This window comes from Aedes albopictus, chromosome 1, assembly GCF_035046485.1.
Source record: "Aedes albopictus strain Foshan chromosome 1, AalbF5, whole genome shotgun sequence".
In the NCBI taxonomy this organism is placed as follows: Eukaryota; Metazoa; Arthropoda; class Insecta; order Diptera; family Culicidae; genus Aedes; species Aedes albopictus.
Genome location: NC_085136.1, coordinates 67355534 through 67379285, shown reverse-complemented (window position 1 = coordinate 67379285; position 23752 = coordinate 67355534). Strand labels below are relative to the sequence as shown.

The 23752-nt window shown below is 43.8% G+C and overlaps 4 protein-coding genes across 6 annotated transcripts in view; 2 read left to right on the top strand and 2 right to left on the bottom strand.

Annotated features, from left to right (window-relative positions):
* The window catches only part of LOC109401895 (glycosaminoglycan xylosylkinase homolog), a 31480-nt gene extending 15881 nt beyond the window's left edge, over nucleotides 1-15599 (top strand). The window contains exons 2-4 of the mRNA XM_019674505.3: nucleotides 14464-14821; nucleotides 14880-15285; nucleotides 15347-15599. Of these exons, the coding sequence (XP_019530050.3) occupies nucleotides 14464-14821; nucleotides 14880-15285; nucleotides 15347-15548 (966 nt within the window). The 3' untranslated portion in view covers nucleotides 15549-15599. The remainder of the gene's footprint in view (nucleotides 1-14463; nucleotides 14822-14879; nucleotides 15286-15346) is intronic.
* On the bottom strand, nucleotides 2967-5234 carry LOC109418491 (uncharacterized). 3 transcript variants are annotated; one of them, XR_009996046.1, is made up of 3 exons: nucleotides 4709-5234; nucleotides 3633-4654; nucleotides 2967-3567 (listed from the first exon to the last, which is right to left on the bottom strand). XR_009996046.1 is itself a non-coding variant. In XM_062844736.1 (3 exons), exons 1-3 carry the CDS (start codon nucleotides 4776-4778, stop codon nucleotides 3942-3944), a joined length of 717 nt encoding a protein of 238 aa, XP_062700720.1. In that variant the 5' UTR covers nucleotides 4779-5234; the 3' UTR covers nucleotides 2967-3941. The 3 variants fall into 3 exon arrangements, 2 of the variants coding, with proteins under 2 accessions (XP_062700720.1, XP_062700718.1); XM_062844736.1 differs by having other exon boundaries at nucleotides 2967-4445; nucleotides 4512-4654; XM_062844734.1 differs by having other exon boundaries at nucleotides 2967-4654.
* Nucleotides 15597-23752, bottom strand: part of LOC109401834 (uncharacterized) — an 11285-nt gene continuing 3129 nt past the window's right edge. Inside the window, exons 2-6 of the mRNA XM_062844732.1 lie at nucleotides 18840-19103; nucleotides 18645-18742; nucleotides 18448-18570; nucleotides 15934-16051; nucleotides 15597-15874 (exon numbers count right to left, since the gene is read on the bottom strand). Coding sequence (XP_062700716.1) covers nucleotides 15618-15874; nucleotides 15934-16051; nucleotides 18448-18570; nucleotides 18645-18742; nucleotides 18840-19103 — 860 coding nt within the window. The 3' untranslated portion in view covers nucleotides 15597-15617. The remainder of the gene's footprint in view (nucleotides 15875-15933; nucleotides 16052-18447; nucleotides 18571-18644; nucleotides 18743-18839; nucleotides 19104-23752) is intronic.
* Nucleotides 18201-23752, top strand: part of LOC115255743 (BLOC-1-related complex subunit 5) — a 96380-nt gene continuing 90828 nt past the window's right edge. The window contains exon 1 of the mRNA XM_062844733.1: nucleotides 18201-18405. The gene's annotated coding sequence lies outside the window, so the exon portion shown is untranslated. The remainder of the gene's footprint in view (nucleotides 18406-23752) is intronic.

Here is a 23752-nt window from a genome sequence, read left to right as displayed (position 1 = left end):
CGTGTGTTTACTTCGCTTAACGATGCGAACTTTTTTTCAAAAATGCAATAGTTTAGCACCTCTGTTAGTCCATACTTGCAGACGCCAGTACTGAACAGATCATGCATCGGATCCACGCTAATATTCTTAACGACGCTAAATGACGGGAGCTGATTAAAAATAGATAATCCTTTTATGCCAGTGAGTGCCTGGTTCTGTAGTTGTGCATCGACTCGGTAATTTTCTTCATTACGCAAATAATCAGTATGCAAGCAATCATCCTTCTGTAACTCACTCTTTGGTCGCTTGCAGAATCTACAATAAAATGTAGCACTAAAACTACCGGAAAAGAGAAGAAACGAATGGACCCCCAAGTTATCTCCTAAAAATAACGAAAATACAAATCTAATGATAGTTTGTGTCCCGTTATAATTGATAAGAATTCCTTCTTCTTCCATCTCTTTGAATATGTCTATAAGTTGTTGCATAAGTTTGTTAATTCCTACCTCGTTAATGTCAATCTTTCGAATCATTCCTGCGATGAATATGTTACGAAGCCTTGAAGAAAATTCTTTGGGTATGACAGGAAAACTATAATACAACCCACACACCGAATGACGCTTATTATGCGAACTAAGTGGATCGTTCACTTCGAATTCGTCGGCGTAAAAAGAAATAGGAATAAGCAGGTCTGTTCCATACTTCTTTCGTACATCCTTCCAAGCCTTACCATTGATGAAATTATGGATACGATTCGATTTTTCAAGCTCGTCAATATTTTTTAAGGTTACATCTAAAACGTTATCCAGTTAGAAAAATGTTTTGATTTGAAACGCTATCGGCATGAGAACTAAGCTAGATTTAATAGAGCTTTCCTCGTTTACAATCGACAATGTATTTGTTTCTTTTTCAACGGTTATAATCTGAGGCTTTTTAAAAACATTCAATTTTTCCAGGTAATTAAACAGTTTGAATTCAGTATCGATACCATCAAAAGTATGTTTCAGCTTTTGCAAATAATGATGAAACTGATAGTTAACGTCGGGAATGGGTGAAAGCAATCCTAGGTTTTCGATTTGCTTAGCTATTTCAGTATACACATTTTTCGTTCCTTGTTGAATTTCAAAAACATCGTTCCTGGTCAGATTTGGGCGCTTGTGCAAATTTAAACTATATTCTACAACAAGTCTATCGATTTTAGCCAAAGTTTCAATAATTAAACTATCTGTATGATTTGTTTCGTTTTGCTCAGAGTTATGATTGCCAATGTCTTCGGCGGAGGTTGGTGAGGGTATTTCTTGAACATTTTCTCTACATGTTCCTGATTGGATGCGCTTGTGATTCAGCAAATGCCTTTTAAACGAATAGTATTTTTGAAAAATTTGTCCACATTTATCTACTGTACATATACAACGATGATTATTAGGTATGTTATGGAATTCGTTTAAATGTGATATATATCTCTCCACTAATTCGAATGTAGTCGTACATTCTTTCACAAAGCATACAATATCATTAGACATGTTTGACGTTATTAAGATGAATCACCAACTTTTCGATGTTGGAGTACTTTTCGGGAACGTAAACACCATAGACACACCGGACAACGAACAGCCAAATCAGCTTCGTGATCTTTGAGTGTTGCAGTCCGAGAACAAGAGCCAGCTTGATGTAAACGTCCACAGCGCGCTTCAAACATGTGAATTTGTAGCTTAGATCCCCGTAGCAAACAATAAAGTGTCCCTGCAGCTCTTTGTAGTTTGCGCCAAGTGCTATTAATTTGGGCGCAGGCGGTAATCCGAGGTCCTTGTGTCGTGCATAGAGTTCTTGCAATTTTTGTTTGGCGCCCTGTTCCGTGTTGTCGAACAGAAATATCTCTTCTTGAGCGGATGCAACGGTGGGTTTATAGCCTGCAGTAACTCTAACCGGCGGTAGCACACAGTTTAACAATATCAGGACTGCACACAAACGAGAATCTAAAACGGTAAAAGTATATGTAGAATTTTGTTTATCTTCTTTGAAATATGAGAATGATTACCGTCGCTCAAGCTGGTGTTCGTGACATCATGCAAAATCCTGATCGAAAATTCGTCATTCACGTGGATTTTCAAATAATCAATAACGTGAACCAGTAAATCATCCCAAACCTCGATCCCGTTCTTAGCGGTGGGGTATTTCAAGTCAAAGTCGTCGTCAATCTGAAAGTATAGAAAATATACAAATAAACACGATACATTTTATGAATCCACTTTTGTACTAAAGATTGAACTAGCAAAACAATATAAGAATCATCTTCAAAATACTCACCAGTTGACATCCAAATTCGCTTTGCAGGTGCTTCCAGATCTTACATTTGCGCAAATTTGACTCTGCTGTAGACTTCCCCATGAAATGGTTGCGTGATTCGAAGCTTTCCTTCCATTTTTCTAGTACAACGCCCCACGGTCCGTCGTTGAGCATCAGCCAGTTCAGAGCCAGTGAGGACGCTTTGTTCTTTTTCGTTTGATCAGCTCCTGCCCGAATTCGCTTTGCATAATCTTCTTCTGATTTATCCCGTTTGCGTGCTTTGGCTTTCAAATTACATATCTTGTTGTAGATGATACCGCCTGGATTCCTTTTAGCACCACCTCTTTCCAAGTAGTATGTCACCTATTTTATAAAATAATAAATAGTTTTAGTCTTAATTTAGTCTAGTTCATATATTAAATCTATCCTCTATATTTAATCATTGTATATCGGAAAATTTTACCACAGACAAACAAACGTATAAATTGGAACAAATTGATTTAAAAAATAGGTTATTTTTATGAGCCAATTTAACCACACAGAATATTAAAAAAATGTAACAATTTTACAGAAATAAAGAGAATATCATTGCACACATCATTTAAGCATACCAAGGTGTACATATACGCATAATTTATGAGTTTGGTTTAGCGCAAATTGTGCTGTGCATTGGTATTAACGTTTTTACCTTTTTTTCAGAATGGAATACTGCTGTGACAGTAGCTGCATATTCTTCAAGATCTTCTTGTGTCACCCGTGTCCGGTTCGCCAAGTGCCATTCTGCAACTATTCCTGCCAGCTCGTGTTGTCGTCCGGTTGACAGTTCTCCAACTTCTGATCGACGAATAATATCCTTTCCGAGTTCAGTCGAGTTCAATAAATGCAGTAGTGCTGACGGACTGAACAATTTCCGCCCGACTAAATTCTCGTCAACTACGCCCAATCCACTACCGCTACCACTACATCCGGCAGCATTTTGATCACTCGAGTGCTGAAAACAAAAATAGAAAAGAAAACCCGTCAGTTGTAGCAATGAAATGTGCAAGTACTTTCAGATTAATATAACTTGATTTCACTTCTCGCATGCGAGAATAATTCAAACTTGTTTTGAATACATACTTGTTTTATATTTGTGATGTCCTTCAACGATACAGAGCCTCCTGGAGCATTGCTCGACAGCACGGATGTTTTTCGGACAAGTGGTTCCTGAACCTTGATGCTCGATTGGATAGAATTCGTACCCTCCAATGCCTGGCCGGAACCGTGGCCACTGCAGTCGTCTGACTCGAGGTTGCTAAGAAGCTAAAAGGAAAGGAAAAATACTGTTAGTCATAAGCACCAATATAAATTGAAGCTTGCGGAAGTACCTGTCTGGATTGGTCTGGAGATGCGGCGCTCCCCGGAGCTTTTACAAACAGCAAAATCGCCGAATCTTGCGAAGTGCTGCTCAGCAAGGATGTCTGATTTTGAGATGGGTGTTGGCTTTGGGTGATTAGTGTCCGTTCCGGGTATATTGTTTCAGACTTAACACTGACTTGGGTACTCACCAAAGCCTGCCCAGTACCGTGGCCGCCGCCGTCATCAGTATCGAGGTTGTTGAAAAGCTACAAAAAAAAAAGAAAAAAAAACATAAATACAATTACCGCCATTCACCGCTCGTTTCACGGTAATTAAATTCACAAAACTACCTGTTCGGTGTTCGTGGCATCACTTAGAAACTCGCCGTCTTCTGGAGCATTCACCAACAGTGTAAATGTCGGATCCTGTAGACTGCTGCTCTGCGTTGGTTGTTCCGCTGCGGTTATCTCCTGACTGACCGGCCGAAGGAGGGTAGAACGGCTGGGCCCGATCACAGACTCAGTTAATAGAATCTGTTCCGCTGCGGTTATCTCCTGACTGACCGGCCGAAGGAGGCTAGAACGGCTGGGCCCGATCACAGACTCAGTTAATAGAATCTGGTCAGACTTGCGGTAACTGCAGCCGGCATCGAAGGAACACGATCTATCCGAGGTTTCTACTTTCTCTTGGCCGTCACTGATTTTTACAAATTCAATCGATTTTTCTGGCAACGGAAGCGGATCAGATGCTTCGATCCGAGAGGCGGCAGTTTCTCCTGTCAAATCCTGACGTTCATCCGCAGGGATCTGCTCGTGTTTCGGTAATGTTTGAAGCGCAAGTTGCTGCATTGAATAGATAATGTAAATATTCTTAGCAAAATAATTATCATGCAGAAAATAAACACTTACATTTTTCTGTTGCCACTGATATATGCGATCAAAAATTTGTTTTGTGTTCCACACGTAGCCTTCGCTTAAACAGGTGCGCTGTAAAGCTTCTTCCAGCTCATCAGCGGTTATTGTCGACAACTCTTGAATTCCAATATTCAAATCTGTAAAGGAATTAAAAATTAGTTACTTTAAAACAAACAGAATATTTAACTTACCCCCAAGAAGATTGAAAAAACTGATCGGCAAACCGGAATCCTCCAGCAACTGCTCCACTTTGTCCGCCATTGTTGTTTTTTATCATGCCACCGAAATGCTGCCGTCAACATGACAAACACGCATATAATTTCCACTGGGCTGTGCGCGTGTCAAAGTTATATGCAAAGCCAGTGTACTGGCCATGTAGTGTGCATATAACTTCGACATGGGCTAGTGTTATTAAAATTTATTAGAACAGTGTTCAATGTGAACTGTTTGTGACATGATACGTATAACAATTCAGTTGAAATGGCAGTGTCAGACTTGAGATATAACTTAAATGTAGTTACTGATAGAATAGGTTGACAGAATTATTTCAGTGCACAGCCCAGCAACGGGCTATGAAACGCTAGCGGTACGCCTATAGTGAGTATTTTTTGTAAAAAACATAAACCACAATCCCAACATAATAAATAAACCCCAATTTTAGATCTCCCTGAGGAAGGCCCAAACCAAGGGCTGAAACGTTGGAAGATATAAAGTGATTCCGCCTAAAAATCCATTTTGACCGGAAACAGCCAATACCAGAGGGACTATAAAGCATTGCAGTTAAACCGTTTGCACCGAGCGAACGTCTACTGTTCAGTAAACGTTCGCTCGGTGCAAACGGTTTAACTGCAATGCTTTTTAACTGCAAGTCCGCTAAGTGCAACAATTTTGCAGTTATCGCACCGCTATCTATCAAAAACAAAACGTCAACAGAGTTGCGATGTTTTTCGGATGCACTACAGCTGCATTGCGATGTTGTTGAGTGCATTCTGGCTGCGTCCAACAGCAATTGGCTTCTTTAGCGGTGTTGAGATAATAAGGCAATCCATGAGACAGATGCGATCAGCTGATTTTCTTTGTTTACCATGTATTTTTGACAATCGTCGATCGGGGTGACAGTTGAACACAAAGGAATTTGTTAAGCACCGAGAACACTCGACGAAAATTTGTTAAGCTGCTCGTACACTGTGTTTACAATTTCAGCTGTCACCCCCATCGCGATATGTCGTCATGGATTGCCTTATTCCATATTCTGAATCTGCATGCCAAACTGAGCCGAAATCCAAATTTTCATGAATTTTTAAGCCCGGGAACCTATTTAAAAATCAATTTGAAGTTTGTATGGGAGCGATTTGTCGAACCACCCCTCATCGCATTTTGTACATGTCGGAATTAGACGACAAACTATTAGTCTTAGTAAGTCATGAAATATGTTTGTATAGAAAATAGAAAATAAATTTGTCATTCTTGTTCCAACTGCCAACTGAAGTAGTTTGGTCTCTGGCACTCACCATATCCTACCAAAAGGTTTTGGGCCCAGAGAGTTCGGATAGTGAGGAACATATTTTTTCAAGACTCAAGAAAAAGTTCTAATTCAAGAATCACAAGAAAAAGTCTCTTCAAGTTTACTTCAAGATGGTCAACCCGGCGGAGAATTCCCAGCAAGGCGGAGGTGGAGACGCTACCCGGAATCGGATCCACGCAATCCACGGTACGACAAGCCTACCGGCAATTGAACTTCTGCTTGGCCGTGAGAACTGGTCAACGTGGAAATTTGCGGTACAAACGTTCCTGGAACTGGAAGATTTATGGGAAGTCGTGAAGCCAACGCCGAATGCCGATGGAACCGATCCGGTGGTGGACGCTGTGAAGGACCGAAGAGCGCGAGCGAAAATTATCCTTTTGCTCGATCCGGTGAACTACGTGCATGTGAGGGAAGCGAAGTCCGCACGGGAGGCGTGGTCGAAGTTGGAAGCAGCATTCGAGGACTCTGGATTGACCCGGAAAGTCGGACTGTTGAGAAAACTCATAACAACCTCCTTGACAACCAGCAACTCCATGGAGACGTTTGTTAACGACGTCATAGCAACCGCACACCAACTACGTGGGATTGGCTTCGAGATCACCGACGAATGGATTGGGACACTTTTGCTGGCCGGTCTACCTGAGGAATACAGTAGACGTTCGATAAGTGCAACATGTTTACGTTTCAGTTACCGAATGAAATTCGCTAACTGCAACAACTGACAGCCGTCAAACAGTTGTCAATTGCTGTTGGACGCAGCCAGAATGCACTTAAAAACATCGCAATGCAGCTGTAGTGCATCCGAAAAACATCGCAACTCTGTTGACGTTTTGCTTTTGACAGATAGCGGTGCGATAACTGCAAAATTGTTGCACTTAGCGGACTTTCAGTTAAAAAGCATTGCAGTTAAACCGTTTGCACCGAGCGAACGTCTACTGTATAGGCCGATGATTATGGCTCTCGAAAATTCCGGAGCGGCGATTACCGGTGACTTCATCAAGACTAAACTGCTGCAGAAAATCAGAGTACCATCGTCGGGCGCCGCGTTTACCAGCAACAAGCATGGACCTGAGGATTGCGGACTGAAATTTGACAGCAGCCAGGCTGCTGCCAAACCTCCAAAATGATCAGAGTATGCCTAGATACAAGTTTGGTTTGTAAAGCCACGCTAAAACAAGTAAAACGTTCAATGACACACAAACTTTTTCATCCTGAACGAGAAGGGTTTTCAAACGTTTTTCTGTGTGAAATTAATATGTAATGCTAGCCCAAAGTTTATGCAATATATTTTAAAGCTTGGTTAAAACCAAAGCAAATGATAATATACGTTTTATTGTAACTTTTGCTGTAGGAAATTTGGTTAAACTTTGTGAGAAGTAGTTCGTGCGTGTACTTTGAAATTGATTTCCATAGAGATAAGCAACTCAACAACGGGGAGCACTCGAAGAAAACATACGTGTTCAAATTGAATGACCAAAATAGTTGAGTCCGCACACCTCAGGCATGAACGGAAACCAGCCAAGCAGAGTGAGAAGCCAAATCCATCTTCAAGCAAGGGTCCGAAGTGTAGGCGGTGTCACAAATTTGGTCACATTGCCAGGGATTGCTCGTCAAGAGAGCCGAAGAAAAGCGACGGAAATGCCTGGTGTACGGTGATGTCTGCGATTGAAGAGGACGACGACGATTGGTACTTCGACTCGGGGGCTTCCAATCACTTTGCGAAGACGGCTCAAGCTCTTGAGGAATCTACCAAGTGCGGTGGTACCGTCGTAGCCGCAAACCGCGGAACGATGAAGATAGTCGCAAAAGGAAGCATGAAGTTGAAGCCCGCCTGCTGCCCGGACGAACCAGCAATCACGGTGAATGAAGTGCAGGTAATTCCGGATTTGTCAACGAATTTACTCTCCGTGAACCAAATAGTGGAACGGGGACACACGGTGACGTTCACCAAGGACGGTGTGAGCGTCGTCAACCCGAACGGTGACGTTATTGCGACTGGTAGTAGGAAGCGGGGCCTGTTCAAGCTGGACCTGGTGCAGTCATCGTGAGCACTGGCATGTGCGTCGAATGGAACTGCAACTCTGTGGCACAAGAGGCTTGGCCACATCAACTACGACAGTCTACAAAGGATGAAGCGTGGATTGGTTTCCGGCATCGAATACGCAGAGCCGCCCCGGAGCAACGACAAGTGCAAGGTATGTGCTATGGGTAAGCAGACACGTTTGCCGTTTAGCAAATCCGGTTCACGAGCGTCGGATCTACTCGAGGTGGTCCATTCGGATATCTGTGGTCCGATGGAAGCCAAATCGCTGGGTGGCAGCCGCTACTACTTGACCTTCACGGATGACAAGTCTCGTCGAATCTTCGTATATTTCCTGGAAGAAAAATCAGCACAGAGTGTATATGAAGCATTTGAAGATTTTCGTTGCATGGCTGAGCGACACACAGGGAAGAAGCTGAAGACGATACGAACCGATAATGGCAAGGAATTCACGAACCGGAAGCTGGAGGACCATTTGAAGCATCTGGGAATCCGTCACCAAACCACGGCGGACTACACACCTGAACAAAATGGTTTGGCGGAGCGAGTCAACAGGACCATCGTCGAACGAGCGCGGTGTATGCTTTTCGAAGCGGGGCTGCCGAAAACGTTTTGGGCTGAAGCAACAGCAACGGCCGTGTATCTCATAAATCGGTCGCCAACCAAGGGGCATTCAGCGACACCAGAGGAAGTTTGGAGCGACAGGAAGCCAAACCTGGCACACGTACGAGTTTTTGGTTCGAAGGTAATGGCGCACGTACCGAAGCCGAAGCGCAAAAAGTGGGATGCCAAAGCATTCGAGTGCATACTCACCGGATTCGACGAGGATACAAAAGCATATCGTTTGTGGGACCCGAAATCGAAGAAGATCATCAAGAGTCGAGATGTTACCTTCGTTAGCGAAGCAGGAGAAAAACCGTCATCTTCTAACAGCATGCAGCTTGCAGAACCGGAACGAAAAGTCGTTAGACTGGATCTGGGGGATCCATTTCCGGTACCAGAGGTGTCCGAACCGGAAGCAACCGAAGCAAGACACGTCGAAGATGACCAGGTGCCTGCGGAAGAACATCAGTCAAGCTCTGAAGATGAGGATTTCCTTGACCCAATCAGTGACGTGACAAACTCTGCGCTCCCTTCGCGATCATCTTCAAATCCGCCCCTGTCACAGGCGTTGAGGCGCAGCGGACGGGAGCGCTACCTACCAGGCAAGTTAAAATATTTTTTCTTTCCGAGTAGAGGACTTCCTTCCGATCAATATTCAGACCATCAACCCGAGTCTGATGGAAACGAGGATGTTATCGACCTGCCTGGGCCGGCAGCTCGGCCTACAGCTAGTGGCCCGCAACAGGGACTAGCAGCGAGACGTCAACCGCCAACCGGTGGTGATCCACGTACCCCGTCCGAAGCATTGAAGGGACCTAAAGCGAAACTGTGGAAGCAAGCGATGGACGACGAGTACCAGGCACAGATCGAGAACAACACTTGGGAGCTGGTAGAACTACCGGCGGGCCAAAAAGCCATCGGCAGCAAGTGGATCTTCAAATCGAAGGAGGACGAAAAAGGGAACATTGTGCGACACAAGGCAAGACTGGTTGCTCAAGGTTTCAACCAGAAGTTCGGCGTGGATTTCGACGAAGTCTTTGCTCCCGTTGCCAAGCAGGTGACCCTCAGGACGTTACTCACGGTGGCCAGCCGTCGCGGAATGCTTGTGAAGCACATGGACGTGAAAACCGCATACCTGCATGGGAAGTTGGATGAAACCATCTACATGCGGCAACCGGAGGGATACGCCATGGGAGGACCAAACACGGTGTGCATGCTCAAAAGGAGCATATACGGGCTCAAGCAATCCGCACGAGTATGGAACCAAAGCATCGATGCAGTCCTACGAAAAATGGGGTTCGTTCCATCAGCAGCAGACCCATGTCTGTACGTGCGAAAGAAGGGCAACACGTTCACCTACATACTACTCTATGTGGACGACATGTTAGTAGTTTGCAGGACAGAGGAGGAGTTCAAGGCTATACACCGGGCACTGCAACAGCACTTCAACGTGACGGCATTAGGAGATGTGAAGCACTTCCTAGGAATCGAGATCGAGAGGGATGGTAACGGATTCCTGCTGAATCAAGAACAGTACATCCTGAAGCTCGCGGAACGATTTGGTCTGGAGAACGCTAAGCCATCAAAAATACCGTTGGATCCTGGCTACCTTCAGCAGAAGGAGGAGGAGAAGGAACTACGTTTGCCGAACAACACCCAATACCTGAGTCTCATCGGCGGTCTGCTGTATGTAGCGGTTCACAGTCGGCCGGACATAGCAGTAAGCGTCTCCATCCTGGCTCAGAAATCAAGCTGCCCTACACAACTGGACTGGCACGAGGCCAAGAGGGTACTCAGGTACTTGAAGTCGACCAGTAGCCACAAATTGACACTTGGATCCACAGCTGACGGGCTCGAGATGTATGCGGATGCCGATTGGGCCGGCAACCATCGGGACAGGAAGTCCAATTCCGGTTTCCTGATACGGCTTGGAGGTGGCATCATTAGCTGGGCATCACGCAAGCAAACCTGTGTGGCGCTGTCGTCGACGGAAGCGGAGCTCGTGGCCTTAACTGAAGCATGCCAAGAATTGAGTTGGTTGAAGAAGCTGATGATCGATCTCGGCGAAGACGTGTCGTTGCCAATACCCACATTCGAAGACAACCAGAGCTGTATTCGACTGGTGGAAAACGGAAAGATTGAGAAGCGGTCGAAGCACATCGCCACTAAATATTTCTTCGTTCGTGATCTTCAAGAGCAGCAGCAAATCGTTCTGAAGTATTGTCCCACCGAGTTCATGTTGGCTGACATACTGACGAAACCGCTGCAGCACCTACGATTGAAGTTATTAAGAGAGAACTTAGGTTTACTAAACTATATTGTCGAGGAGGAGTGTCGGAATTAGACGACAAACTATTAGTCTTAGTAAGTCATGAAATATGTTTGTATAGAAAATAGAAAATAAATTTGTCATTCTTGTTCCAACTGCCAACTGAAGTAGTTTGGTCTCTGGCTCTCACCATATCCTACCAAAAGTACAGTAGACGTTCGATAAGTGCAACATGTTTACGTTTCAGTTACCGAATGAAATTCGCTAACTGCAACGACTGACAGCCGTCAAACAGTTGTCAAATGCTGTTGGACGCAGCCAGAATGCACTCAAAAACATCGCAATGCAGCTGCAGTGCCTCCGAAAAACATCGCAACTCGGTTGACGTTTTGTTTTTGACAGATAGCGGTGCGATAACTGCAAAATTGTTGCACTTAGCGGACTTGCAGTTAAAAAGCATTGCAGTTAAACCGTTTGCACCGAGCGAACGTCTACTGTACTGGGTGGAGCTGTCAAACAGTTACCCAGCTGTCAAAAGGTGATTTCAAGAAATCTCTTTGAAATTGATTTTAGGTATCAAAATAAAGTTCTAAAAATCTGAAAAAAATCATAGTGGCTCAGAAAAAGGTGCTCTTTCGTAGGGGTAGGCGGGGCATTATGGACACCCTAAGGTTTTTGCCAACTTTACCTGGCAAGATGTCAAAAAAGTTTAGTTTTTTGATACAGTAGACGTTCGATAAGTGCAACATGTTTACGTTTCAGTTACCGAATGAAATTCGCTAACTGCAACGACTGACAGCCGTCAAACAGTTGTCAAATGCTGTTGGACGCAGCCAGAATGCACTCAAAAACATCGCAATGCAGCTGTAGTGCATCTGAAAAACATCGCAACTCTGTTGACGTTTTGTTTTTGACAGATAGCGGTGCGATAACTGCAAAATTGTTGCACTTAGCGGACTTGCAGTTAAAAAGCATTGCAGTTAAACCGTTTGCACCGAGCGAACGTCTACTGTACATGTATCCTTTTAAAGTCTATTTAGCATCTATTGCATAAGAATGCTCACGAAGAAAAATGATTTATCCACTTCAAAAAATGTTACGAAAAATGTTAGTTTTTCATGACCGTCTTCAAGCATACGGGGCAGAATGGACACCCCCATGGGGCAATATGGACACCATGACACTTTTACGAATTTCGTACATTATTTACACCTATAAAGTCATTTCATTATAAAACAACTATTATGGATGAATAATACACCGAAGTAGTTCATTTTTGTTCAGTTAATTTAAATTCAGGCTGTTTTGGATAAAGCTTCGTTTTTGTCGGCATGTACAGCTGTGCCTAGAACAACTATTTTCCACTGCTGTCGTTTTTTGACCAATTTGTTTCACCCTATGTCTACTATAGTGAACATTTAATCGGAAATGTACCGAAATCGAAGAATTTGGTTGGTTTGTGATTTAGCTTATATTTTTCCCTTGCCGCTTCTTTCAAAAAGGTGAGTGTCCATTTTGCCCCGGCAGCAGAAGATATTTCCAAACTTGATTTTTGATATAATAAAGAAGAAAATATAAACATGTTAAGCATGTAGATACAGCAAAACTACTTGGATGTGTTCTAGAAATATCAGGTTTTAATCGACCTGCAATAAATTAATCACTAAATCTTATTTTAGATGGTGTGAAAATTATAATTTCCATGCACAAAAAACGGAGGACGCAACTTTTTCGTGTAAAATCAAGTATAATTTTAATTTCGAACGTTTCTTTCCTGAAACTACGTTTTAGACAAATGGACTATATTCTCCATTCATTAAAAGTTCAAAAAAGTTCGCATATTTCAAAATATTGAGGGTGTCCATTCTGCCCCGGGTGTCCATAATGCCCCGCCTACCCCTATAAAATCAAAAAATCGATACATTTTTCTTAATTTAAAAACCCAATTGACAACTGTTTGACGGCTATCAGTCGAATTACATTCGATAACTGAAACGTAAACATGTTGCACTTATCGAACGTCTTCTGTAATATACAGTAGACGTTCGATAAGTGCAACATGTTAACGTTTCAGTTACAATTGACGTTCGCTCGGTGCAAACGGTTTAACTGCAATGCTTTTTAACTCCAAGTCCGCTAAGTGCAACAATTTTGCAGTTATCGCACCGCTATCTGTCAAAAACAAAACGTCAACAGAGTTGCGATGTTTTTCAGATGCACTACAGCTGCATTGCGATGTTTTTGAGTGCATTGTGGCTGCGTCCAACAGCAATTGACAACTGTTTGACGGCTGTCAGTCGTTGCAGTTGCCGAATTTCATTCGGTAACTGAAACGTAAACATGTTGCACTTATCGAACGTCTACTGTAGTGATGCGATAACTGCAAAATTGTTGCACTTAGGGTTCATTCACAAATGTCATAACGCCAAAATTAGCCTTTTTTGATACCCACCCACCCCCACGTTACACTGTTTATATGGAGAAAAAATATTTTTGTTCGAGCTGTAACACCATGAAGGACACCCACCCACCCCCTCCAGCGTTATGACATTTGTGAACAAGCCCTTAGCGGACTTGCAGTTAAACCGTTTGCACCGAGCGAACGTCTACTGTACACACAAGTTTTGAGGTGATTGGAAGAATAATCGGGAGTTACGGTCTAGTTATATTTCTCACTGAATATTGTCAGTGACAGAAAAAAGAATGAATAAGTGAGAAAATTCATTCACTAAAACGAGTTTTATGTTGATCCCTCAGTTGAGAATATTCAAAATTCACGTTGAATTTCACTCATTGAAAATGAAAATTTTAAACTCTGATTTAAATGCAAAATTTTGATCTCAACAGCAGCAAAAACTTTCTGGTTTAAAACAGCATATGCACTGCGGCCATCGAAGAGGTTTGAGCAATACATCTATATTGCGAATCTTTTCTGAAATCCGCATACTGGCCAACAACTTGTGCGCCGACAGCCCGTGCGCCGGGTTGTGCGCCATACAAAATGTAAATAAGCAAGTGTCAAATTGGTTTGCGCCAAGAGCTCTATCTCTCTTAGGGTTCGAATCCATTTTTTTGTCTAAAACATTGGACTTTCTTATGTCTGGAAATAATGTACAACAAAGATATTATTGACGATAACAACGCTCTTACTTCATTAAACCACTGATTAATAGTGATTTGGCTAGTGAAAAACTTGGCGCATAGGCAATCGGCGCGCAAATTGTGCGCTGGTTTGCGGATTTGAGTTAATCGTCGCATATAGTGCCCAACACACATTATACCCTGGCGTGCAACCTAGAGGTCGAAGAGAAACTTGTGGAAATGCTAAAAATTCTCGAGAAGCTCAATAAATAGATTATTATGTACCTACGTATTCCTACCGCGTGCAGTGTGCTTGTGCTATCTTTTAAACGGCTCCAGAAGAAGAGAAGTTTATAATTTTCTCTGGCTTGATGGACGTCATTATGCTCACCCTCCTGTTGTATTGAAATTATTTAATTGCTTCTAGTGGCCCACCGGAAATGAAATCTACCCGCAAAAAGATGAACGTCTCGGCAAAGTCATTCGAGCACTGCAGGAAGCACCGATACTCTCGGCTAGGAATACCCCCAGAGGTACCCAGTTGAAGCTTTTGTTCGACTTGGCCGGGAAACAAACCGTTCTGTTCAAACCTAGTTGGTATCGGCGAGATACCGTCATTGAGGGTACGGTCTACTCGGGAAAAGACCGCCACAACTCGGAAGTGGTGGCGTTTCATCTGGGCGCCGTACTGAATCTGCGCTGGACGCCGATCGTCGTGGGACGAAGGGTTTCACTGCAGGAAGTCTATCGATTAGCAGACGATGAGCTGAAGGCGACTATGAACAGTAGGTTTTTTAGGATCGGGAGTTATTTTGCTTTACATAATTATCGAACTTGTTTCAGAGAATGATACTCGGCAGTGCGTTTACGGCAAATGCCATTACTGCAAACCAAGTGAAGCTGTCTGTGATGATCCGGAGACGGATCAACTAGAAGGAGCACTGCTTCTGCTGGTGCCAGGAAAGTTTGCCAAATACCGTTCACCGTGGCAACGAACCTATCGGGATGGCGTGCAAGCAGAGTGGGAACGAGCCGACGGATATTGTGGCAAAGTCAGGGAACGGCTTCCTTTGGACCGGCTGTTAGATCTGGTTGATGTAGCCATTTTCGATTTCCTCATTCAGAACGGTGATCGGCACCACTACGAAACCCGGGACGATCGAATTCTGCTCATGGATAACGGGAAAGGATTCGGGCATCCTTTCAAGGACCATTTTGACATACTGGCACCACTGTATCAGTGTTGCATGTAAGTTCGAGCGTAAAATGGTTTGATACATCAATTTTCTTAATTGTCAATTATTTTTCAGGATACGAAAGACCACGTGGGACCGTTTGCAAATCTTTTCCGGAGGAGCCCTTACAGAAACGCTTCAATCGTTGAGTGAAATAGATCTGCTACATCCCCTGCTGACCAAAGACCACTACTACGCCATAGAGCGACGGTTACTACTCATCTACACAACCGTTGAAATGTGTCGCGAAAAGTACAATAGCAAAATCTTCAAATGACCAGTCGTTTTTTTGTTGACTTTCTTTCCAATAAACTTTTTAAAACTCTTACTATTATGTACCGTCTATTTAACCTTTCTGACAAATTTCCTGTCGATATCGCAGTTTGAACCCTCGTCCAACGTTTTCCGCATTGGTTCGTACGCCCACAACCAGAGGTCCCCCACTGTCATCCGTTACCGGACTGTTTCGGGTGTAATCCTCGGTGGTGGCACCATCGTTGAGCCGTTCTCCACACAGCCGCAGGTAGTTGATGGCGATGAAGTCGTCCGGGCAGTTGTAGATCTCGACGCCGGCTGTACCCGGGCGGATCAAGCTGGCGCCATCTGTTCGTAAGAAAGTGAGTTGTGAATTCAGGCGAATTGCTCAATGATCTTTGGAATACCTTCGTCTAAATTGACAAGCTGGAATTGGTTCGCTTCGCCATTTTCGCCGATGTTGTCGAACGTAACGGCACAGAAGTTTGGTGCACGCCGGATACAGATCGCGTAGTTTAGGTTGTTCTGCGAGAGGAAAATAAATAATCAAGACGTTCATGATGGGTATTGTGGATAGTAGACCGTTCGATAAGTGCAACATGTTTACGTTTCAGTTACCGAATGAAACTCGCTAACTGCAACGACTGACAGCCGTCAAACGGTTGACGTTTTGTTTTTGACAGCTAGCGGTGCGATAACTGCAAAATTGTTGTACTTAGCGGACTTGCAGTTAAACCGTTTGCACCGAGTAAACGTCTATTGTATAACTGTCAAGAGAGAAACATCACTTTGATAAGGACGGGATCATCTTGAAGAACGGACGTCATCGAAAGGTGGAAGCAGCACTACGACGTACACTTGAATTGTACGGGGATCGCAGATATGGTGGACTAAGGTAGCGAGAGAAATGACTACGTCAGTACAGCAGAGAACTACAACTCTCACGTTGAGAGAAAGTAAGGATGCTATCGAGCAGCTCAAGAACAATAACTCAGCTGGTAAGCTTGGTTCCGGAGCTGAACTCATCAAGGTGGGCCCCTCCATTTATCAGATCGTTTCGTGGAATTATCGTTAAGGTTCCTCCACAGACAAACAGACGTAACACTCTGATAATTCCCATCGTACACCGATATAACGATGTTTTTCAAAATTTGATAGTTGGCCAACTGCCCAACCGCGGCGCTTGCATCGTTTTTGTTCGAGTTTGACGTTTGCTCACTACCGCCACCTAGTTGATGGTCGGCCAAACTTAGTCCTTTTAGCATTGGGCGAATATGTCTCCGGGACTGTAATTTGAATCGATAAATGTTCGAAGTGTTACGTCTGTTTGTCTGTGGTTCCTCATTCACTGTGAGGTGCTGAATCCATTGGTAATTGAAAACTTTGAAAAGCTGATCGAACGAATTCATCAAACAAAGTTTATGACAGTGTACTACAGTAGACGTTTGCTCGGTGCAAACGGTTTAACTGCAATGCTTTTTAACTGCAAGTCCGCTAAGTGCAACAATTTTGCAGTTATCGCACCGCTATCTGTCAAAAACAAAACGTCAACAGAGTTGCGATGTTTTTCGGATGCACTACAGCTGCATTGTGATGTTTTTGAGTGCATTCTGGCTGCGTCCAACAGCAATTGACAACTGTTTGACGGCTGTCAGTCGTCGCAGTTAGCGAATTTCATTCGGTAACTGAAACGTAAACATGTTGCACTTATCGAACGTCTACTGTATCAACACTGTTGTCGTTTCGTAAAATAGACTACAGTAGACGTTCGATAAGTGCAACATGTTTACGTTTCAGTTACCGAATGAAATTCGCTAACTGCAACGACTGACAGCCGTCAAACAGTTGTCAAATGCTGTTGGACGCAGCCAGAATGCACTCAAAAACATCGCAATGCAGCTGTAGTGCATCTGAAAAACATCGCAACTCTGTTGACGTTTTGTTTTTGACAGATAGCGGTGCGATAACTGCAAAATTGTTGCACTTAGCGGACTTGCAGTTAAAAAGCATTGCAGTTAAACCGTTTGCACCGAGCGAACGTCTACTGTATAGGTCACTGCAAGGTATTTACATATTCTAAGGTAGTCTTAGATGTCAAAACTGGCTGAGCGGCCATTATTTTTTCACCGTGTGAAATTCTGAAAACAAACACCCCCCCTCAGCAAATTCCTTTGAAATTTGGCTTCCTCTGCTTTTCTCCACAAACTAAACGTCCTGCTTAACCTTCCATTATATAAAAACCTTGGGTCACTGCATGAAATTCTGCCCTTCTCTTTCACTCTTACAGAAATTTTGTAAACAACAAGGCCAAGAAACTTCAAAATTTCATACATAATCAAAACAGTGCAGTGCCCTATAGACGAGTGCACCGATGAACTGAATTCATCGCGGTTCGAGAATTTTGACACTAGAGCGGGGCCATTCCCAATCAGAATTGTTCAATTCTGATTGGAAATCGTTCACTTCTGATTGGAAGCGACCCCGCTCTAGTGTCAAAATTCTCGGACCGCGATGAATTCAGTTCATAGGTGCACTCGTCTATTGTCAGGAGTTTATTTTTTGACATCCCTAACAGGGCATTTAAAAGTACGCTGCCATCGCTGTCAGCTGGATGCAGCGCACTGCACTAAAACATCGCACATGCAATTTGCTGTCAAAACTTGTTTACATCTTGCATTTTTTTGTTTGTTTTGATTCCAATTCGGCTGGGTGGTAAAATTTTACAGAAAATCACCCATAAGAATCAGTGAAAAGTGGTTTTTACCGTGATTCCCGCAATAAACTAGATAAAATTTGTGTGACAAAGTGTGAAATTCACTCAACAAAAGTGCGGAGAATGTACCGCGGCTGATTCGTCAGGAATACTGCGCTAGAATAAGGTAGGTGTTGATGAAAAGTTCCAAAGGACGACGCGATCTTACCAGATAACTGGGCTTCTTCTCGGTGACCACCGCGGATTGATTGTCGTAATTGAAGGATTTTATGTACCCGTTAATCCCGGTGTAGTACTGCAGGCAGCCTTCCGGCGCTTCCGCCGATGTGAGCTGTTTTGAAGGGATTCATTGTATTAGCTTGCTTTTAATATGTACCATTTGAGACGGGAGATTGACGTGTTTACCTGCGTTATCCGTATATTGAACGCTTTGGCCTCGTTCGAGTTGGACACGGCAGTCAAATGAAGAAAATGAGAATAATCTCGATCAATTTGGATGTACACTAGAAGGAAGAAAAAATCTAGTTAAAATTCGATCTGTTCTAATTACAGTAGACGTTTGATAATCGCAACACGTCCAAGTTGCAATTAAACACTTACGATGCTGTCCACTGTTGACGCCGCACAGAACGGGCCATTTCTGAAAGCCGTTCTGCACCGTCACGATCAGCTGATCGCCCAGGCAGTTTCCCTCCGTGGGTGGTCCCATTTCGAAGAATATGAACTCCAGCAGAACCTGACGCACGTTCCATCGCAGGGCCACGGTGAAGGTGCACGTCAGCTTGGTGCGCACCGCCGCCGGATAGTTCGGACTCTGGAAGTAGCTGATGTTCTGAGCCGTTTGGTCGTTACAACCTAGCTGAACTGGAAGCAACGGCATATCAACGGGTTGGAGCAAAAAGAGGCTGGCTGACGAATTTCGCGCCAAATTGTCCAGCAGTGCACAGTGGGAAAAATCGACCCAAAAAACGGATCTTTTAACGCCGCTGGTTTCGGTACGTGAAGTTGATCATTTCTGACGTAAAAAATTACGAGAAATCGATTGGTGCTAAATTCATTCACCGCACGGCACGGGAAGTGGTCCATTTTGCCCCATTTTGCCCTTTTTTCGTACAAAAAGAGAATCAAAATGTACTTTTAAACAACTAATGTGACTGTAGATCGTTGAAAATAGCTGCAGGTGTAATTAGAGGTTTATAGAAATCATAAAAATTTATGAAAGATCCTTTGAAATGCTTATTTTGCCCCATATGCCTTAACAACTGCTGGAAATTGTGAATTTTATATACCATGAATGGACTTTTAAGGTTACTGATGTGAATTTGATTTTTTTGCATAAACAAGAAGCGCTAGATCTGTTACCACCATAATCATATTCAATAGTTGTCCAATTTGCCCCATTTTGACATATTATTATAGAAAAATGAGATTTAAAATGCATTTATAAAAAACAGATACTGCTATGGAACGTTGAAATTAGTTTTAGTTGCAATTGGAAGCTAACAGTTATCATGCGCATATATGAAAGATATTTTCCTATTCATACCATTCCGAAAATGATTCCAGTATAAATCGATGAACCCCATTTGTATATATCCAAGATGTTTCAGGACTTCATGTATTGCATCCAGCGACATTACAAAATGTTACATCATAGCAACCAAGCAACCGATAAATCTAAGCAATCTAATGTAACTTGATTATGACATTCAATATACTCTCAATTCATTCTTTGTCCAACCTTCAAATAAGTAAGACTTATCCACGGACATTTCAATTGGCGACGAGAAGTTAGAACTCACGAAGATGCCAGAAGGAGATAACGCCGTTCCTGGAATCCAGCAAGTCATTCTTCAAATGGCCCAGCTTCTACAGCAGATGGCACAACAGCAGCAGCAAGCACTTCCGCAGGTTCAATCTCAAGAGCAAATTTTGGAGTCCCTGTCCTCAAACATAACCGAGTTTGCCTTCGACGAAGAAAACGGAGTGACGTTTGGACGTTGGTTTGACCGCTATCAAGACCTCTTCGAGAATGACGCCCGCCAGCTGGAAGACGCCGCAAAAGTTCGCCTACTCCTCCGGAAGCTGGATACTCCTTCGCATATCCGTTACATCAATTACATACTCCCGAAGCTTCCAAAAGACGTGACGTTTGAAGACACCGTGAAGATTCTGAAGAAAATCTTTGGAAATCAAGTCTCCACGTTCCGGAAGCGTTTCCAATGTCTCCAGTTGGTGAAGAGCGAATCTGAAGATATTATCAGCTATGGTGGACATGTCAACCGAACCTGTGAAGATTTTCAATTCCAAAACCTTACCCTGGACCATTTCAAATGCCTCATGTTCGTCAGTGGACTCAAAGCCTCAAAATACGCCGATGTTCGAGCAAGACTTCTTTCGATCCTGGAACACGAGAAACCTGAAGCACCAGCCACTCTCCAGTCGTTAATTGACGAGTATCAACGCCTCATCAACCTGAAGGAAGACACAAGCATCATCGAACAGCAATCCAGTTCGAAGTCAGCGGTTCACGCCATCAGGGACAGGAAGGGTGCAGCGTCTCAGAACAATTTCTCGAAGCAAGAAAGTAAGAAGCCGAAGACACCTTGTTGGCAGTGCGGACAAATGCACTTTGTGAAGGAATGCGTTTTCAACAACCACCTCTGCAGAGACTGCAACCGTGTCGGCCATAAGGAAGGATACTGTTCCTGCTCCAAGAAATCAGCAAATCCGCTTAAGACCACACAATCACAATCAACCATCAACAAGAAACGAAAGAAGGGGAAATCCAGTGTTGAAGCCAAAGGCGTGTTCGTTGTCAACCACATTGAACACCGGGAAAGCAAGCGGAAGTTCGTTACCGTGGCGATCAACGGAGTACCAGTCAGTTCCTAAAAAATTCAGCCCAATGATGTTCAATCAGTACGAAAACGCACACAAATAAATGAATGCAGTCTCCCACCAACATGACACAGAGAATGAATATGACAAAGAGAAGGCAAGACAATGAGAGCGACGCCTCGTAGTGTAATCAACTGTACAGTAGACGTTCGATAAGTGCAACATGTTTACTTTTCAGTTACCGAATGAAATTCGATAACTGCAACGACTGACAGCCGTCAAACAGTTGTCAATTGTTGTTGGACGCAGCCAGAATGCATTCAAAAACATCGCATTGCAGATAAAGTGCATCCGAAAAACATCGCAACTCTGTTGACGTTCTGTTTTTGACAGACAGCGGTGCGATAACTGCAAAATTGTTGCACTTAGCGGACTTGCAGTTAAAAAGCATTGCAGTTAAACCATTTGCACCGAGCGAACGTCTACTGTAGCTGAAGTTCTGTTTTGATCTTCAGTTCGAGCTCGGTGAATATGAATATGATTTTTTTGATTTGGAAATGACTTTTTTGTGATTTTAGGAACGCAAATGTCGATATGTTGCCCTAATTCTAGTATTTATGCTTGCTTTAAGTGAATGGTATGCACCAGCAGCACTTTTTGCTTTTAAATCGTGCTTAAGCCAAAAATATCAATTGAAGATGAATATGCTGACTTTGAATATCAGTCCGTGGTAAATATTCAGTAGACAGCGAGGTAATGAATTTTTCATCGCTTGAACTTCAGAGAGTGGCGCAGGGGTTGTCGAGGCGATAATCAAAACAAAAACAAATCTACGACGCAAGAGCCTCTGGGCGTCGGTTGGGATGACTGTAATTTGATAAATTAAGACACTGGTACCAGTCCCTCTTCAACTCGATTCGGCCAGCGACATCTCCATTGTTTCGGAAACTGTCTGGAAGCAACTCGGCAAGCCGGCGATCAATCCATCATCAAGCCAAGCCTCAAACGCATCGGGTGATCCACTATCCCTAGTCGGTGAGTTCGAATGTGAAGTATTCATCAAAGGAGAAACGAAGCGAGGCAGATGTTTCGTCACATCCGTACGTGATCTGAATCTGATGGGCATTGAATGGATTGACTTGTTCAACTTCTGGTCAATTCCGTTTGATTCCATTTGCAATCAAATCGTGATGCCTTCCAAACGTGAAATCGATCGAGAGATTCAGCAGCTGAAATTCAAGCACAAAGAAGTTTTCAACGAGACCCTTGGACTGTGCAACCGCACTAAGGTACAACTGCATCTCAAGCCCGGAAGTAAGCCAGTTTTCTGCCCAAAACGACCCGTTCCGTTTCATTCCGTACCGTTGGTTGATGCTGAACTCAATCGTCTTCAAAGCCTAGGAATAATCACACCTGTGGATTTCTCGGAGTGGGCAGCCCCCATCGTAGCTGTGAAGAAACCGGATGGCAGAGTTCGCATTTGCGCGGATTACTCGACAGGCCTGAACAACGCTCTGGAAGCCAACAACTATCCCCTGCCGGTACCAGAAGAAATTTTTGCCCAGCTGGCAGGATGTCAAGTCTTCAGTGTGATCGACCTGTCCGATGCGTATCTTCAATGCGAAGTAACCGAAGATTCGAAACAACTTCTGACGATCAACACGCATAGAGGATTGTTTCGCTTCAGCCGCCTGGCCCCAGGAGTCAAGTCAGCGCCAGGGACATTCCAGCGGATGATAGAAAGTCTCATCGCGGATCTTCCTGAAGTACGTCCTTTCATCGATGACATCATCATCTTCAGCAAGGACTGGAAATCTCATGTTGAATCGCTGAACAAGTTGCTGCAAAGACTGACGGATTGCGGATTTCATCTGAAAATTCAAAAATGCAAGTTTTTCCAAACTGAAGTCCGTTACCTAGGACACATCCCCGATCGCAATGGTATCCGCCCTGACCCGGAAAGAGTGGAAACAATCTCGAGCATTCCCCCACCAACGAACGTATCCGAGCTGAGGTCCTATCTTGGAGCCGTGAATTACTATGGCAAATTCGTACGGAATATTCACGAGCTGCGTCATCCCCTGGATCAGCTGCTGCGCAAGGACGTCAAGTGGAACTGGAGTGCCGATTGCCAGCGATCATTCGAACAATTCAAGGAAGTGCTGAAATCCGATCTTCTCCTGACCCACTACAATCCGAAACTCCCAATCGTCGTAGCTGCAGATGCATCAAAAACTGGAATCGGTGCCGTAATTTTCCACAAGTTTCCGAACGGTAGCATGAAAGCCATTCAACACGCTTCACGCACTCTCACCCCTGCTGAGCAAGCCTATAGACAACCGGAAAAAGAAGCCCTAGCCCTCGTTTACGGAGTAACCAAATTCCACAAGATGCTGTTGGGTAGAAGATTTACACTCCAGACGGACCACAAGCCGCTTCTGTCAATTTTCGGATCGAAAAAGGGTATTCCGGTGCACACGGCAAATCGCTTGCAGCGCTGGGCCCTCATCATGCTGAATTACGATTTCGACATTCAGTACGTCTCAACAAACGAATTTGGATGTGCTGACATGCTTTCCCGCCTTATCGATAGAAGCTTGCGCCCAGAGGAAGACTACATCATTGCTGCCGTTTCGCTCGAAGAAGACATGGCAAGTATCCTCAACACCACA

Excerpts from the sequence above, each read along its gene's own strand:
- LOC109418491 (XM_062844734.1), bottom strand. The coding sequence starts at position 4,778 with ATGGCGGACAAAGTGGAGCAGTTGCTGGAGGATTCCGGTTTGCCGATC. Across the intron at positions 4,655-4,708 it reads TTTTTTCAATCTTCTTGGGG|ATTTGAATATTGGAATTCAA; the intron begins GTAAGTTAAATA and ends ATTCCTTTACAG.